The 14,664-nt window shown below is 45.0% G+C and overlaps 1 protein-coding gene across 2 annotated transcripts in view; it reads left to right on the forward strand.

The window, feature by feature from the left end:
• The window catches only part of ACVR1 (activin A receptor type 1), a 366,339-nt gene that overhangs the window by 154,121 nt on the left and 197,554 nt on the right, over positions 1 to 14,664 (forward strand). For both annotated transcript variants that reach the window (XM_086956669.1, XM_086956670.1), the window contains one exon: positions 13,441 to 13,514. In XM_086956669.1, coding sequence (XP_086812795.1) covers positions 13,448 to 13,514 — 67 coding nt within the window. In that variant the 5' untranslated portion in view covers positions 13,441 to 13,447. The remainder of the gene's footprint in view (positions 1 to 13,440; positions 13,515 to 14,664) is intronic.

A 14,664-nucleotide genomic window follows, 5' to 3' on the forward strand; every position in this document is an offset into this window, starting at 1 on the left:
CAGTATAGGCAGGAGTCTGCAGCATCCGGTAAGTCTGTGTATCTTCTCTGGGGAGAAGTATACTCTGTGGAGGATATAGAATTGTAGTAAGTCTGTGTGTTACAGGTCACCAATGGGGTTATTCAAGAGCTTTAGACCATTCCCTGTCATTGAGAGCACAACCAAGCTTTGTTTCAAATTTATCCCTCAGAGGTGTAAAGAAGATCCTGAGTGAGTTTTCAAGGCTTTATAAATGCAGGTGATGTTCCGGTGGCCGGAGCTTATCTTGTGTAGGGCAGTAATGACTTTAATCAATCCCGACAGCTTAACTCAGAATCTTCTGGAACTCCAGCCTCTTCAATGCTGGAATTGATGTTAATGCTGCAAAAAGCACTCCAAGGGATCCTGGAAGTTACAATGCTAAATCATGACATTTTAAAAACACAGAACTCGCACCTCTCTAAAATTCAGGGGGAACTACAAGGAATTCGGGGCCAAATGCCTCTAATGTTAAGACCTGTTCCTGACCCCGAGCCTATCACCCCGACAGTGGGGGGGGGGGGAGGAGGTCAGGAATGTAGAACCCCCAACGACCAACCATCTCGAGATGGCCGATGTTGGTAAAAAGAAGCGGCGGTTATACTAGACATGCCCTATTCAGACAGGGGAGACCTATATGAAAAGGCGCGCAAAGAAAGGCTATAGTCAGAGTGGTGGGAAAACAGAGAGAGATGGAGGAATCGTCAGGATTAATGGAACAAGTGCCAAAATCAAAAACCCTTAAAATTATGAGAGCGAGAGTGAGTAGAATAAGAATAGGAAGCACTGAGAAACCAGTAAAGAACCAAGCGAAAAAGGGTATTTGTAGTAGTAAACAAAATCACAAGGAGAAGTCGACTAGATGCATAAAACATGTACCATGTAACATAACTAGAATACCTGCTACAACTGCTACCCTTAAAGAGTGGCATCATTTGGGCAATACATCAGAGGATGGGGCTAGAACCAATAGACAACAGCCACATAGGGGACCAATACCAATAGGAATGGAGGACCCAGTGGCTGTATTTTGAACAAGTGAAAATGGGAATGGGCGGGAAAAAAACCGAAGAAGAGATCGTATCTAAATAGATACTATCTCCTTAATTCATTTGCTCATTGCCCCAACTTGAAAGGAATTGGCTCAAAAGACCTCAGACAGGTGGGTTTTCAATCAACCTCCGATAGAAAAGAGCTTACCAGGGTGCAAGTGTACTCTGATCTGGTAAACATTGCCATAGAGAGGGCAGAGAGTGAGATACTAAAAGCAGGGTTTTGCAGCGTGACTCTTTCTGGATTCACTATGCTGTGCATATTCCGCAATCTGGTGGTTGGGTCCGGAATCATAGTCTTTTTTCTCTTTTTTTTTTTTGTAGCCCAGGTGGGCGTCTATGTCCCACTCTCTGGTGTACCTTCGGTGACGTCGGCATGCTTCAGGCGGAAGCTACCACCCTTGGGCGCCATCTTCAGATTCTTTTTTCCGCCGTTGGGTCTGGATAGTCGCGTGAAGCTCCAGAAGTTTTGGAGGAAAAAAGGAGAAAATACAACTACTATTCGACGGTAAAGACCGGGAAAGTTGAGGAGAAGAAGACCATCAGAGAGATGACGAAGAAAGAAGAAAACTTCGAGATCTTCGACGTCCTTGAAGGAATGCGCATACAGGTGGCACCCTGAGCGCAGGGACGTACAAGACTCCATTCAAATTCTGCAGAAAAAACTGCCACCACAAGTTCGCGCAGAAGGACCAACACCCAGTCTGCAACCTCTGCCTGCCTGTCGACCACGAGAGCAGAGACTACAACGCCTGCTCCGTCTTCAAGCCGAAGACAGTTCGAGAAAAGCAGAGGATAGCTCATCGCACGATGCAGGGCAAGGGCCAGGCCCGACCCTTTACGAACTGGGCCTCTCCACCGACGACGAGGACAACATCGCCGAAGGTCCAGATGACTTCACGGTCGCAGAGACCGATAAGAAAACGCCTGATAAGGTAGGAGAGTCTACGACCCCGAAAACTCCCTCGGGCCTCGAAAGCCAGAGGCGGACCATCGAAAGGCAGAGTCCAAATCCTCAAAAGGAGCACCGGCGCCGAAAAGTTCGACGGCCGAAGCTGCATCCTCTGAAAAAGAGCCCAGCGGATCCTTCGACGAGGACTCCCGGAGGCAGAAGACCGGCGAAAAGCAAAGGTCGTCGAAGCAAGCCCCCGTAAAAGGGTCTTCGACTTCGAAGGAAAAGGAGCTGAAGAAAGCTTCGACGTCGACGATGCCGCCGAAGAGAGCGGCCGAAACGCTCGACGAAGACCAGGCCGCAGAGATGCTGAGAAAGAAAAGAAGGCTCGAGGCCGAAATGGAGAACATCCTCCAGAGGAAGAAAGACTTCGACGACAAAATGAGTAGTTACAAGATCCCCTCGAGGCCGGCAACGTCCGCCGCGGAGGTGGTACAACAGGAGGAGTTCGACGTCGAAGAACCGCCGAAAACTTCGGAGCACGAAGAGGACCTCTATTATAATGAAGAGGATTACGGGGACCAGCAGTCAAGCTACGGCTCTGGTTCCTCGACGGCCCAAGACCAGGAATGGCAGGACATTGAGGCCGAAAAAAACCCGGAGGAGGCGGTGGAGACATATCCGTCGAGGCCTTCGCCACCGGATGACATCGGGGCATACAACGAGGTCGTCAGGATGCCAGGAGCAGCTTATGGGGTGAAGCTAGAGGAGGAAAAGCCAAAAGCAGATTTCCTGCTAGAAACATTGCTCCCCACACAGACAAGGAGCCAATTCCTTCCCATGCTGAAAAGCATCACAGACCAGGGGAAGGACCCGGCTACATGCAGATCAGTAACGCCGAGGACAGAAAAGAAATACAAATTCTCCTCACAGGACCCGGCTTATATCAAGGGGTCCTTCACAGCAGATTCTATTATCGCTGCGACGGCCAGAAGAAGGGCCAACGTCCCAACAACATCTGGCCCTCCACCTGACAAGGAAAGCAGGAGGATGGACCTAACTGGGAGGAAAATAGAGCGAAACGCTGCAACGCACTGGCGGATGGCGAACTCAAACGCCCTCCTAAACAGACATCAATACCAACATTGGGATGAGATGGGGCAATTGCTCAAACACCTCCCGGAACAAGACCATGAGAGGGCATCACACCTTGTGGAAGAAGGCAAAAGCATTGCAAACTCGTGCCTGAAGACAGCCTTGGATGGGGCTGAAACATCCAGCAGATTGATGGCTATAGGCATCACAGAGAGAAGGCAAGCCTGGCTCAGGATCTCAGGTTTCAAACCTGAGGTGCAGAACAACATCCTGAACACACCCTTCAATGGTGAAACAATGTTTGGAACCCCAGTTGATGAGAAGCTCACACAACTGAAGAAGGACAACGAGACAGCAAGGTCCATGGGGGCCCTGCAATTCAGGGGGATGAGAAGGGGCACCCCTACGCGGAGGCCAAACGGCAGAGGTGGAAACCAGCGAGGAGATTCTCACCAGGCGTTCCACCAGGGACAACAGAGTGACAGCCAAGGTCACCAGGGCCAACAGAGACAAAACTGGAACTACCAGAACAGGGGCCAGTCCTTTCGTTCAAGAGGGAACGGACGAGGACAAAGAAGAAGAGGTGGTGAACAACCCACCTCTAAGTGACTGCTCACGAGAAAAGGTGCTCCCCCACCCGAACCCTCCGGGAGAAGAGCATAGAGAAAAAGAGGAGAGGGATACACGGACAGGACACAAAAGATTATAACTCCAGTAGGAGGCAGGCTAAGATTTTTTCTCCAAAAGTGGAGAAAAATCACCACAGACAAGTGGATACTGAACATCATGCAGTTCGGATACTGCATAGAGCTGCTAAAGAATCCACCAAACAGAAAGCCAAAGAGAAGAGAGCACTCTGGAACAGAGCTACAGCTGCTCCAAAAGGAAGCTCAATAACTACTCCTCAAAGAGGCCATCAAAACAGTCCCATTCAAAGAACGGAACAAAGGAGTGTACTCCAACTACTTCCTGGTACCGAAAGTGGGCGAAAGCCTAAGACCCATCCTGGACTTACGGTTCCTAAACAAATACGTAAAGACCCAAAAATTCAAGATGACGTCCCTACAAGAAGTCATCCCACAGATAAAGGCCGGGGACTTCTTGTCCACCATAGACCTCAAGGACGCGTACCTGCACATCCCCATGAACAGGCAGCACAAGCACATGCTAAGGTTCGCAGTGAACAACGATCACTACCAGTTTACAACCCTGGCCTTCCTTCTAAAATCCGAGCCAAGGGTGTTCACCAAATGCCTCGCGGCAGTAGCCGCGCATCTGCGAAGGGAGGGGATACACGTGTACCCCTACCTAGACGACTGGCTCGTAAAGGCAAGCTCGTACAGGACATGCAAGGATCACGCACAGCAAGTCACGAGAACGCTAACAGGCCTGGGTTTCTCCATACACTGGGGAAAATGCTCAATGGAACCGGAGCAGGTGAAGATCTTCTTGGGTGCTCAAATAGACACCGTCCAATGCAGGGTGTCACCCAGCGAAAAGAGAACACTCAGCCTACTGAGGGAGAAACGTCACTACCTGAAGGGGCGAGCTCTGACAGTGAGGATAGTGAGCAAGATCTTAGGGATGATGGCGTCGTGCATACACCTGATCCCCAATGTACGCCTACAGATGAGACCGCTCCAAGAGTGGCTACAACAGCAATGGTCACAAGCTACAGGAAGTTGGGAGGATCAAGTGGTTGTAACGCACAGGGTGCAGGAAGAAATAAGGTGGTGGACCTAGGAACGGATAACAGTAGGGAAACCTCGAACACCACCGGACCCAACAGTGACCATTACCACAGACTCATCCCAGAAGGGGTGGGGCGCACACATGAACAAGCTCAGAGTGAGAGGCCTGTGGAGCCCTACAGATGCGGTCAGACACATCAATTACCTAGAGCTGAAAACAGTGTTGCTAGCACTCAAGGCCTTCCAGAGACACCTGTACAGCCAGAAGGTGCTGATACAAACGGACAACACCACAACGATGTTTTACATAAACAAACATGGGGGAACTCAATCATTTCCCCTGTCAAACTTGGCACAGGAAATCTGGAGATGGGCAATACCATTCAAAATAGACCTGCTAGCCATACACCTACCAGGGAAGGACAATGTAGAAGCGGACTGGCTCAGCAGGCAGACTTCAGCATCCCACGAGTGGGAACACAATATACAGCAGACAGAGAAACTATTCAGGAGGTGGGGCACCCCGACAATAGACCTATTTACAACACGCCGGAATGCAAAATGCCAATACTTTGCATCCAGGCAACCAGAAGCACAATCACAGGGGAATGCCCTATGGATAAGCTGGTCAAAGACATTTGCCTATGCTTTTCCCCCCGATACCGCTGATCCCCAGGGTTCTGAACAAATGCATGACAAGCAACATGACTCTGATCCTGGTGGCACCACAATGGGCCAGGCAGACCTGGTACTCTCAGATAATTGAGATGGCGCAGGGGCCTCCCCACAAGTTCTCAAAAAGAAGAGACCTACTGTCCTTGGAAAACGGAGAAGTGCTACACCCAGAGCCGGAGAGCCTCAACCTCTCAGCCTGGCTCCTGAGGACTTGGAGTTCGCACATCTAAAACTACCAGAGAGCACCCTGAGAGTGCTGCGAGAGGCAAGAAGGCCCAGCACACGCAAATGCTATGGGGCAAAATGTCAAAGATTCACTCAATGGTGTCGCAAGAAAAAACTACACAGAAAAATGACAAGGGAATCTACGGTGCTGAGGTACCTCACGCACCTAATAAAGGCTAAACTAAGCTCATCTTCGCTAAGGGTACACCTGGCAGCGATTGTGGCATACACAAGAGGAGAAACAGGGAGAAGCTTCTTCACATCTCAGGTCGTGAAAAGATTCTTGGAAGGGGCTAAAAGAATAGCGCTACCAAAAAGAATGCCACCACCGGCTTGGATCCTGAATGTAGTACTGACAGAACTCAAGAAAGCACCTTTCGAACCGATCCACAAAGCATCACTACAAATGCTGACTATGAAAACTGCCTTTCTGGTAGCAATCACATCGCTACGGAGAGTGAGCGAACTGCAGGCTCTAACACTACAGGAACCCTACATTCAGATACATAGTGACAGGGTCGTAATGAGAACGGACCCACACTTCATGCCGAAGGTGGTGTCAAGGTTTCACATGAATCAAAGTATTCAGATCCCTAGCTTCTTCCAAAACCCCACTACAAGCGCTGAGAGAGCACTCCACACTCTAGACGCAAGAAGGGCAGTGATGCACTACATGGAAAGGACGAAAGGACACAGGAAGACAAAACAGTTCTTCGTATCCTTTGCAAACCGTTACATGGGTAAACCAGTGACAAAAAACACCATAGCTCGATGGATCGCACAGACTATTCAATTCTGCCACAAGCAAGCGGGCCAGGGGCTAACAGGAGGGGCGTAGGCCCACTCAACCAGGAAGAAAGGAGCAACAATTGCCTTTCTGGCCAACACACCAATTCAGGACCTATGCCTGGCGGCAACATGGGCTTCAGTGCACACGTTCACTAAGCACTATTGCGTGGATGTTCAAATGAACAAGGAAGCACAGGTAGGACAAAAGGTGCTTCAACATTTTCAACAACCAACGCTCATCTTCCACCCAGCCGCCACAAAAGTAACAAAAACCGCTACAAAATCTATGCACAGCATAGTGAATCCAGAAAGATTCACGCTGCAAAGCGAATAGTTTCTTACCTGTCGGTGTAGTTTTGCAGCTTGAAGATCTTTCTGGATTCACTAGCGAACCCACCCGCCTCTGCCAGAAAGATGAGGCTGGAAAAGAAGATGGAAATGCATAGTAAAGGAAAGAAAGTTGAGGCATGCAAGATACGTGAGAAGAATCACTTAAAAAAAAAAAAAAAAAAGAGGATTAACATACATAGCCATGGATTCACTACAAGCAGAAAAGACAAAAGACAGACAAAAGAATCCGAAGATGGCGCCCAAGGGTGGTAGCTTCTGCCAGAAGCATGTCGACGTCACCGAAGGTACACCAGAGGGTGGGACGTCGACGCCCACCTGGGCTACAAAAAAAAAGAGAAAAAAGACTACGATTCCGGACCCAACCACCAGATTGCGGAATATGCACAGCATAGTGAATCCAGAAAGATCTTCAAGCTCCAAAACTACACCGACAGGTAAGAAACTATTCGATTCGGCTAGTACCCAATGAAGAAGTAGGGGCAGAACATAATGTTCAGCAAGAAAAAGCTTTCTTAAAGTACCATGTAGGGCTTGGAAAGAGGCAAGTGAGACTACCAGAAAGAGATGTAGGCTTAGGCTTGGGAAACGTTAATATAGTAATAAATAATTCTGCTCTGGAGGATTCTTGGAACGGTTAGTACTAGTCCTCCAGGGCCTTCCCAGCGCTACTTAGAGGAATCCAATGGGTATGGGCCCCTTAGTGACGTAGAATAGGTAATGGGGCAGCCACATGGCTTAAAAATGGTCTCCTGGAATATAAATGGATTAGGAAATCAAATAAAGTACGAGCGGATAAAAGAACTGGCAAAAAATAACGAGATCATTTGTATCCAGGAGACCTGGCTATGTGGTGAGACCCCGGTAGTGGATGGGTGCCGCCAAGTCAATTGTCCGGCAGTAAATTCTAGGTCCGGCCGCCCTGCAAGCAGCTTACTGACATTATTATCCATAAAACTAGTGAAAAATGTATTCCAGCTCACTGTAACATGCAAATGGCTGCTTTGTTGTAGAATAGCCCTAATTGCTGCTGGCAATAGGAAGGAACATGTGTTTATTTTAAATGTATACATGCAATGGGTTTCTCAGGAGGAATTTGGTGTTGAAATGGGATATTTTAAGAATGATTTAGATTTATTGTGTGAAAAGTATGATTCGGATTTGATTTTGTTGGTAGGAGTTTAACCATAAGCGGCTAGATTTCATGTATCTGGAAATTTTGGAGTCCTATGATATAATTCAAGCAAAGTTTCCTGACCGTCTTTGTTCAATGCATGATGCAAGTTTGGGAAATTACCTAGCGACAAAAAGTCTTTTTTGCTTGAACGGTAGGTTACCCCAAGATTGCCAGGCAAAAAAACCTTTCAAACCAGGGACACAAAATTGCCCCATAGATTACGTTTTTATGCCAGCATGGAGCTTCAACTTAATAAAGGGCATCAGGGTTAACCATATAGAAGGCAGGGATCACAATATTCTAGAATTGGAGCTGGTATATCTCCATCAGATTGTCTGTGAGAAAGTAATTATACAACAGATGGATTACCCAAGGCGTATTTCAACACGGTTAACCTAAAAATATATAGAAAGGTCAACCAGGCTCTAACAAAACATCGTTTTAGGGAGTGTAAATGGACTAAACCTGGCCTGGTATATTGAAAAAATAAATCCAGTGGTACAATGTATCAAGGTTGAACTTAGAAAAGATGCAAGGGCCACTAAGAGTAAACCAAATACACAGATTAGGCAAGGTAACTGGTTTAACATAGACTGCTTAAATAAGAAAAGAGAAGGAGAGAACTGCAGCTTGCGTAAAAAATCCGATAAGTCTAGGGTAGAAACTCTTGTCAAATTAAAGAATACACCACACTTCTTTATAGTACTAAAAGAGCCCATAAGGAAACCTGTTGGGGAAAACTGCTGGAGGCTATTGAATCCAAGAACATACGACTGTTCTGGAAGCTAGTACAATCATTAGCAGAGCCCTCAACTGCCTCAATGAATTGTGTGGTAGAAGAGGGTGCCTGGGAGGATTATTTGAAGGAATTGTGTTCTCCGGGGAGAGAAATTGAAGAGGAAGTATTAGGGGACTGGAGTGGTCTGGTAGATGATCTAAAACCAGACTTTTCAGTAGAAAATGTTCTTACTACGATAAAGACCCTAAACTTATCAAGAGCTGCTGGTCCAAATAACCTCGTCCAGGGGCAGAGCCAGCACAGGACGTGGAGACCGTTCCAACACGCGGCTCTGGTTGAGAAACACCCACGCACCCTGAAGACTAGCGCTAACCTCTCAATCAAGGAAGCGAAACTAACAGTGCAATCAAGTGGTGAAAAGACACTTTTTTCTGTAAACTACACAAATGGTGTAAGTACTTATCTGTCTGTCCTGTATGTCCTGACGAATGCTCTATAGACCCGGCTGAGCCAGAAAGAGCAGAAACATGTCGACCGTTTTTGAAAAGATATAAGGTGATTCAGTAACTTGATCAACCACCATATCCAACCATTTTTAAAAACATTACCTCTCCTTTTTATATTAAAGGTTCTTTTTTGTGAGGCATTGTTTTTTAGTTGAAACTCTTTTCTTTCCTTTACCTTCTCTCTGGGGGTGCCCCTCATTCTCTAGACACTGCTACCCAGACCAGAGGTTGCCTCAGGATGAGGCTGGCATTTAGCACGTAATTGGACACCCGATGACTATGTCATAACGCTAAACGTGGGGCGGGTAACAGATATACACCGCATTTGGCATCATAGCGTTTATGAGGGTGATCCATTATAACCAATGGTTATGAAGCTACAAGTGTCCATTCTCTTTTCTGATTAATTACCTATTACAATGGGGAATTGAATGGACCTAGACTCCTCCTCCCTCCTGTTTGATTACGTGGTCCAAATAACTTGCCAGCTTTGATAATAAAGTCAAGTCCATCAGGGTGGGCTGAATTTTTCTCTCTAATGTTCTCAGTAATCCTAGAAACCGGGACGATTCCGACTAACTGGGAGGGTGCGATAATTAGGCCGATCCATAAGAAAGGGGATGTCTACGCACCCAGGAATTATAGACTAATTAACCTACTTGATATTGGTGAAAAGATCTTTGCTAAAATAATATTAGGTAGGTTAAAAACTTGGGCAGAAGAGGGATCAATCATCCCAGTTGAACAAGGTGGATTTAAAGAAGGCCATTCCACAATAGATCATTGGTTTGCCCTATGGGCCCTGGCCCGTAAATCGATAGAGCAAAATGGGAAGTTGCATTGTTGCTTTGTCGATTTTCGGACAGCCTTGGACTCTGTGGACCGTAGTATACTCCAGGAAGACATGATAAAATACGGAATCCTGCATGGTTTATTGATGATCTTAAAAGAGTTGCATAGAGAGAACTGGGCCCAGGTTATTAGAGACATGCAGGGGTCATTAACTCATAAGATAACTGTAGGGAATGGCCTTAGACAGGGGTGCGTCTTGGCATCCCTGTTATTTTCAATTTTCTTAGCAGATCTCCCTGCGGTATTAGAAGTTGAAAGGAGCGCAAGCCCAAGAATGAGTGGTCACAAAGTGCCCTGTCTCCTATACGCTGATGATCTAGTGATCCTTGATCAAACAGAAATAGGTCTCCAAAGGAAATGAAATGTTTTTAAACATTATTGTGATAGAAATGTTTTGACAGTAAATATGGAAAAAACAAAGGTTTTATGTTTTGGGAAGAGCCATAAGAATTTTAATTGTTTTTTAGGCCACAACAAATTGGAGGCAGTTAAAGAATATAGATACTTAGGCCTCTGGTTTGATAGTGCGCTAAAATGGCGCACCCACCTGGAGGCTCAACAAGCAAAAGCTTTTTTGTCCGTATGTGGGCTAAAAAAGTTTAACAAAGATTATGGCTATATGCCTCACAGACCAATGTTAAAGGCATTCGAAGCAATGATCCCCCGCAAGTATTGTATGGGGCTGAGGTTTTATACCTGAGTGGTAAAAATGGGTGGGATCTGGAAGAAGGGAACATTTTAAAAATATTATTGTCTTTACCTAGCTGCACAATGATTCAAGCAATCAGAATGGAACTAGGGCTAACATCTTGGAGTGTGCAGTCCCAAATGGCCCTGTTAAGATTTTGGAAGCGTCAGGACCCAGGAGCTGTACAGGTCTCACAATGGTGTAGAGAGGAGATTCAAACAAGTAGCCTCAGTTGGGCAAAGGATGTGAGAAGAATCCTCCAGAAAGTAGCAGGGCGCCTTAATGTGAGACTCTCTCAGCACTCCTTGGTGGTCGATTTTACAAAGAAAACACTTAGGGAACAAGGGCAGTCTTTTTCAAGGGCATGGGACCTTGATTATATGTTAGACAAAAAATTGGTCCATTGGCTAAAAAACTCATGGGCAAAGGAAGCTTGGTTTCCGTATCTGGATATTTTGCCCAACCAAGGGTTAAGATATGAAATTTTAAGGACCCGCTTTGGGATTAACCCTTGGAAGATGGACTGAAAAATAAAGGTTGCATTGATTGGCTCAGATGGTAATTGTAATTGTGGGCTAGGACTAAGAAATGACATTTTGCACATATTGCTTGATTGCACATTTGTTCTTACCATACGGAAATTGTTTTTACGCCCAATATTTTGATCATATAAGATAAGCTCGCATGCCCAAGCGGTTTGTTTACTTACAGATATGCCCTCGTTGGAAATCGCAATTGGATTGGGAAAATTCCTGAAGGCCTCAAAAGAATTTGTAAGGGAGAAACTGAAGGAGGGGCATTGATTTTAAATGATTTTAGGGCTCTCCCACTAACGTGATTTTTTTTTTTTTTTTTTTAGGAATTGAGAGATTTTTGTAAATCGTGTTTAAGGAATTGTAGGTTTTCGAGGGTGTCGCCTTTTTTTAACATGTATGGTATTTTAATTATTTATTACGCAGTAGAATTTAGATTGGTTACACTATTTGGATCCCGATTGTGTTGTGTATTGTTTAAGACTATGGTCTAAATAAACAAAGTTTCTCTCTCTCTCTATGTTGTGTAAAATGTCTGTGAACTGGTCGGGTCCATCTCTCCAGTTATTCCGAGGTTGGACAATGCTGTGTGAACACAGCCATTTGTGATGAATTGTCCACCCTGGCAAACCTGTCTGTTCAGTGAGGTCTGCGAAGAGAAGGAGGGCTCCTTCACAGAACAAGTACCCCAGGGTCATGATTATCACCCAGTCTCAGCTGTGAAGTTCCCTTCTGGTCAAGTTACAATGGACCACGAGAGGCCTAATAGAGATAGGGCATAAGGGGGAGGTCAAGAATAATATGGTAGGCTCTCTTAAGATTTCTCTGGGCCACCTGCACCAACCTGGAGGATATATTATGTGACTGGGTTCCAGAGGCCTGTGCCCTCAGCAGCAGTTTTCGCATCAGCAGGCTGTAGGGAACATGTCATCTAGGCCAAAAAGTTGCTATCCAGTGGGCCAACCACTGCAACTGGGTCTCCAGGTACAAATGCTCAAATTTCGGGGCCCCCAAGCAGTCTGCATCAGGCAGGAACTGCAGCTTGGCCAGAGCTGTCCTATGACTCAATGAGTGCCAAATTACCTCAATAAGTATCTTATCCAGGCCACTGAAGAAGCTGCAGAGTAGTCCTAAGGGGAGGTTGATAAAGAAGTATAGTAGCCAAGGAGGTATCGCCATCTTTGAGACAGAGACATGACTCAACGGAGAAGGCGGGAGTGTGTGCCTGAAGGCCACCTGCATACGGAACAAACTCGCCTCTGCCGTAAGATTGTCATCTAACAGCTTGAGGTCTTCATGATTTGCCTTTATCCTGAGGTAGCAGAAAGATGATGGCCCCCCGGTTGACTGGGTGTCCTCCCAGGCTCCAAACGGCCCCAGACATCTGAGGCTGGACAGCTCTGCAGAAGTTAAAGAGGAGGTTGGAAATCGGAGAGGCATCTGCTTCAGTGCCACTGATGTAGAACAGGACTTGGTTCGCATATAGGGAAATGGCATGAGTTCTAGTCTAAAAGGGGAAGCCTTAACCGCCATCCCCTTAGAGTTAGGAAAATTGGCTCAGGTCAGTGACTAGAAATTCCCAACAAATGAGCTTGTGCTTTACCACATGTTTACTGTGTGCAGGGAGGACAAGGGAAAATTTGCACAAGTACCCAAAAAGTGGCAATACGCTCACCTGCGCAACTGTTTACGTGCTTTTTGAGTAGTTTGCGCATGTAAATTAGGGCCTTTGGTATTCAACCGATTAAGTTTTTCTTTGAATGTGCAAAGCCGCATAGCTGTAGGGTCTGCTTGATAAGAAAATGGACGTTAGTGTTTAGAAAATATGTTTATAATCTGGTCTATTTGGCGATCGATGAAAGGCAGCAAATTTTGCTTGACTGGTAAAATGGGTAGAATAGAGGTTTCATGTCTCTATCATACTTAAAACATATGTGTGTTGTTTTTAGTTATTGATTGGTTTTTAACAATAAATTTCTCCTAATAAAATACAATCCTGTGCATTTACTATTATGTTTTTCTGCGTGAGTCACTGTTGCATGTTTTTGCTCTTTTTTTTTAATTTTAAAATTCCAATATTCTGTTTCCGCAAACGGAATTCAAATGTTGATTTATTTCCTTATTGAGCAAGTTTTTGATGTTTACTTTTTATCCTTGCAGTTTTACAATGGTGGATGGAGTTATGCTTCTTCCTTTACTGATCATGATGCTCTTTCCCTCACCTAGTATTGAAGGTAAGTAATTGCCAAAAAGTATATATTTTTTCATTTTTTGAAACCAGTCTAGTATTACTGAATACGTTTTTCAATATGCAAATAAGGTCTCGCCAACACCATAGTAATTTCTTGACTTTTAACGAACATTCTGGTATGACATTTACAGATCTTCTTGCACCTCCAAAGTACAACTAAATGATTGACATGTAAGTGGAACTGAAAATGTGCCATAGTGCACCAAATTATTTATCATTTTTATAAAAATGCTATTACCTGACTGTATTTAGTAATTTTACAATTTGTTTTGTTCTCACAGGATGTGTGTGTGTGTAGATCAAATAAAACAGAATACAGGGCAAATTAGGAACAGAAATATGCTATTTTTCTAGCTATACGCCTCTAATATATAGTATGTGTGCAACACACACACAGCAGTATGCTGTGTACATGAATACCTTTTACCGTGACGTGCAAAGTAGACACATGAGTAGGAACCAAATCTACATACAGACACATTTTGTAAATTTTTCATTGTAAAGCTGTAGAATAGGCGTGGCGCAGTTTAGACAGCGAGATTACAGTTCTTAGTAAATGCGCTCCATGAGTGGGAGGTGCTGACGGAACCATTGTGGAAGTCAGGTTACAAAAAGTACATCATTGGGGCATGTTAAGTTACACCCCTGAAGCTTTGAGATCCTCTGCAGGAGAGTATGTTTGAAGTGGCGCTAGTGTTAGCAGTAGCTATCCAGGGTTGTTGCAGTGTTTTTTTTATTTTTATTTTTAGATGGGTTCGGATTCGCACAAGTTCATATTTAAGGGGCAGTTACAGTAGACCAGCATAAGTCTTCGAAAGATTTATTGCAGTATATGTGCGGTTAAATTTTTTTAATTTTTTTATAAACCTACATTTTTCAGGTAAAAGCAAAATAATGAACCGTCGATTAGAGACTTGATACTGTAGCACTTGCTTGGTGTGTATATATAATAAATATTCCGGCCTTCCTGCTGCATTGTTTTTTGTTTTTCTTTAGACGTGGTAACTGTTGGGAGCTCACACTGACTGGCTGTAAGGCCAGTCTAGTGCTTTTACTGCCTCGCTTAACAAAAACTTTAATATTTTGATCAAATTTGAATGGTTTTTTCATTAGTAACTTGACGATCCATATGA

This window comes from Lissotriton vulgaris, chromosome 2_1 (assembly GCF_964263255.1).
Source record: "Lissotriton vulgaris chromosome 2_1, aLisVul1.2, whole genome shotgun sequence".
Lineage (NCBI taxonomy): Eukaryota > Metazoa > Chordata > Amphibia > Caudata > Salamandridae > Lissotriton > Lissotriton vulgaris.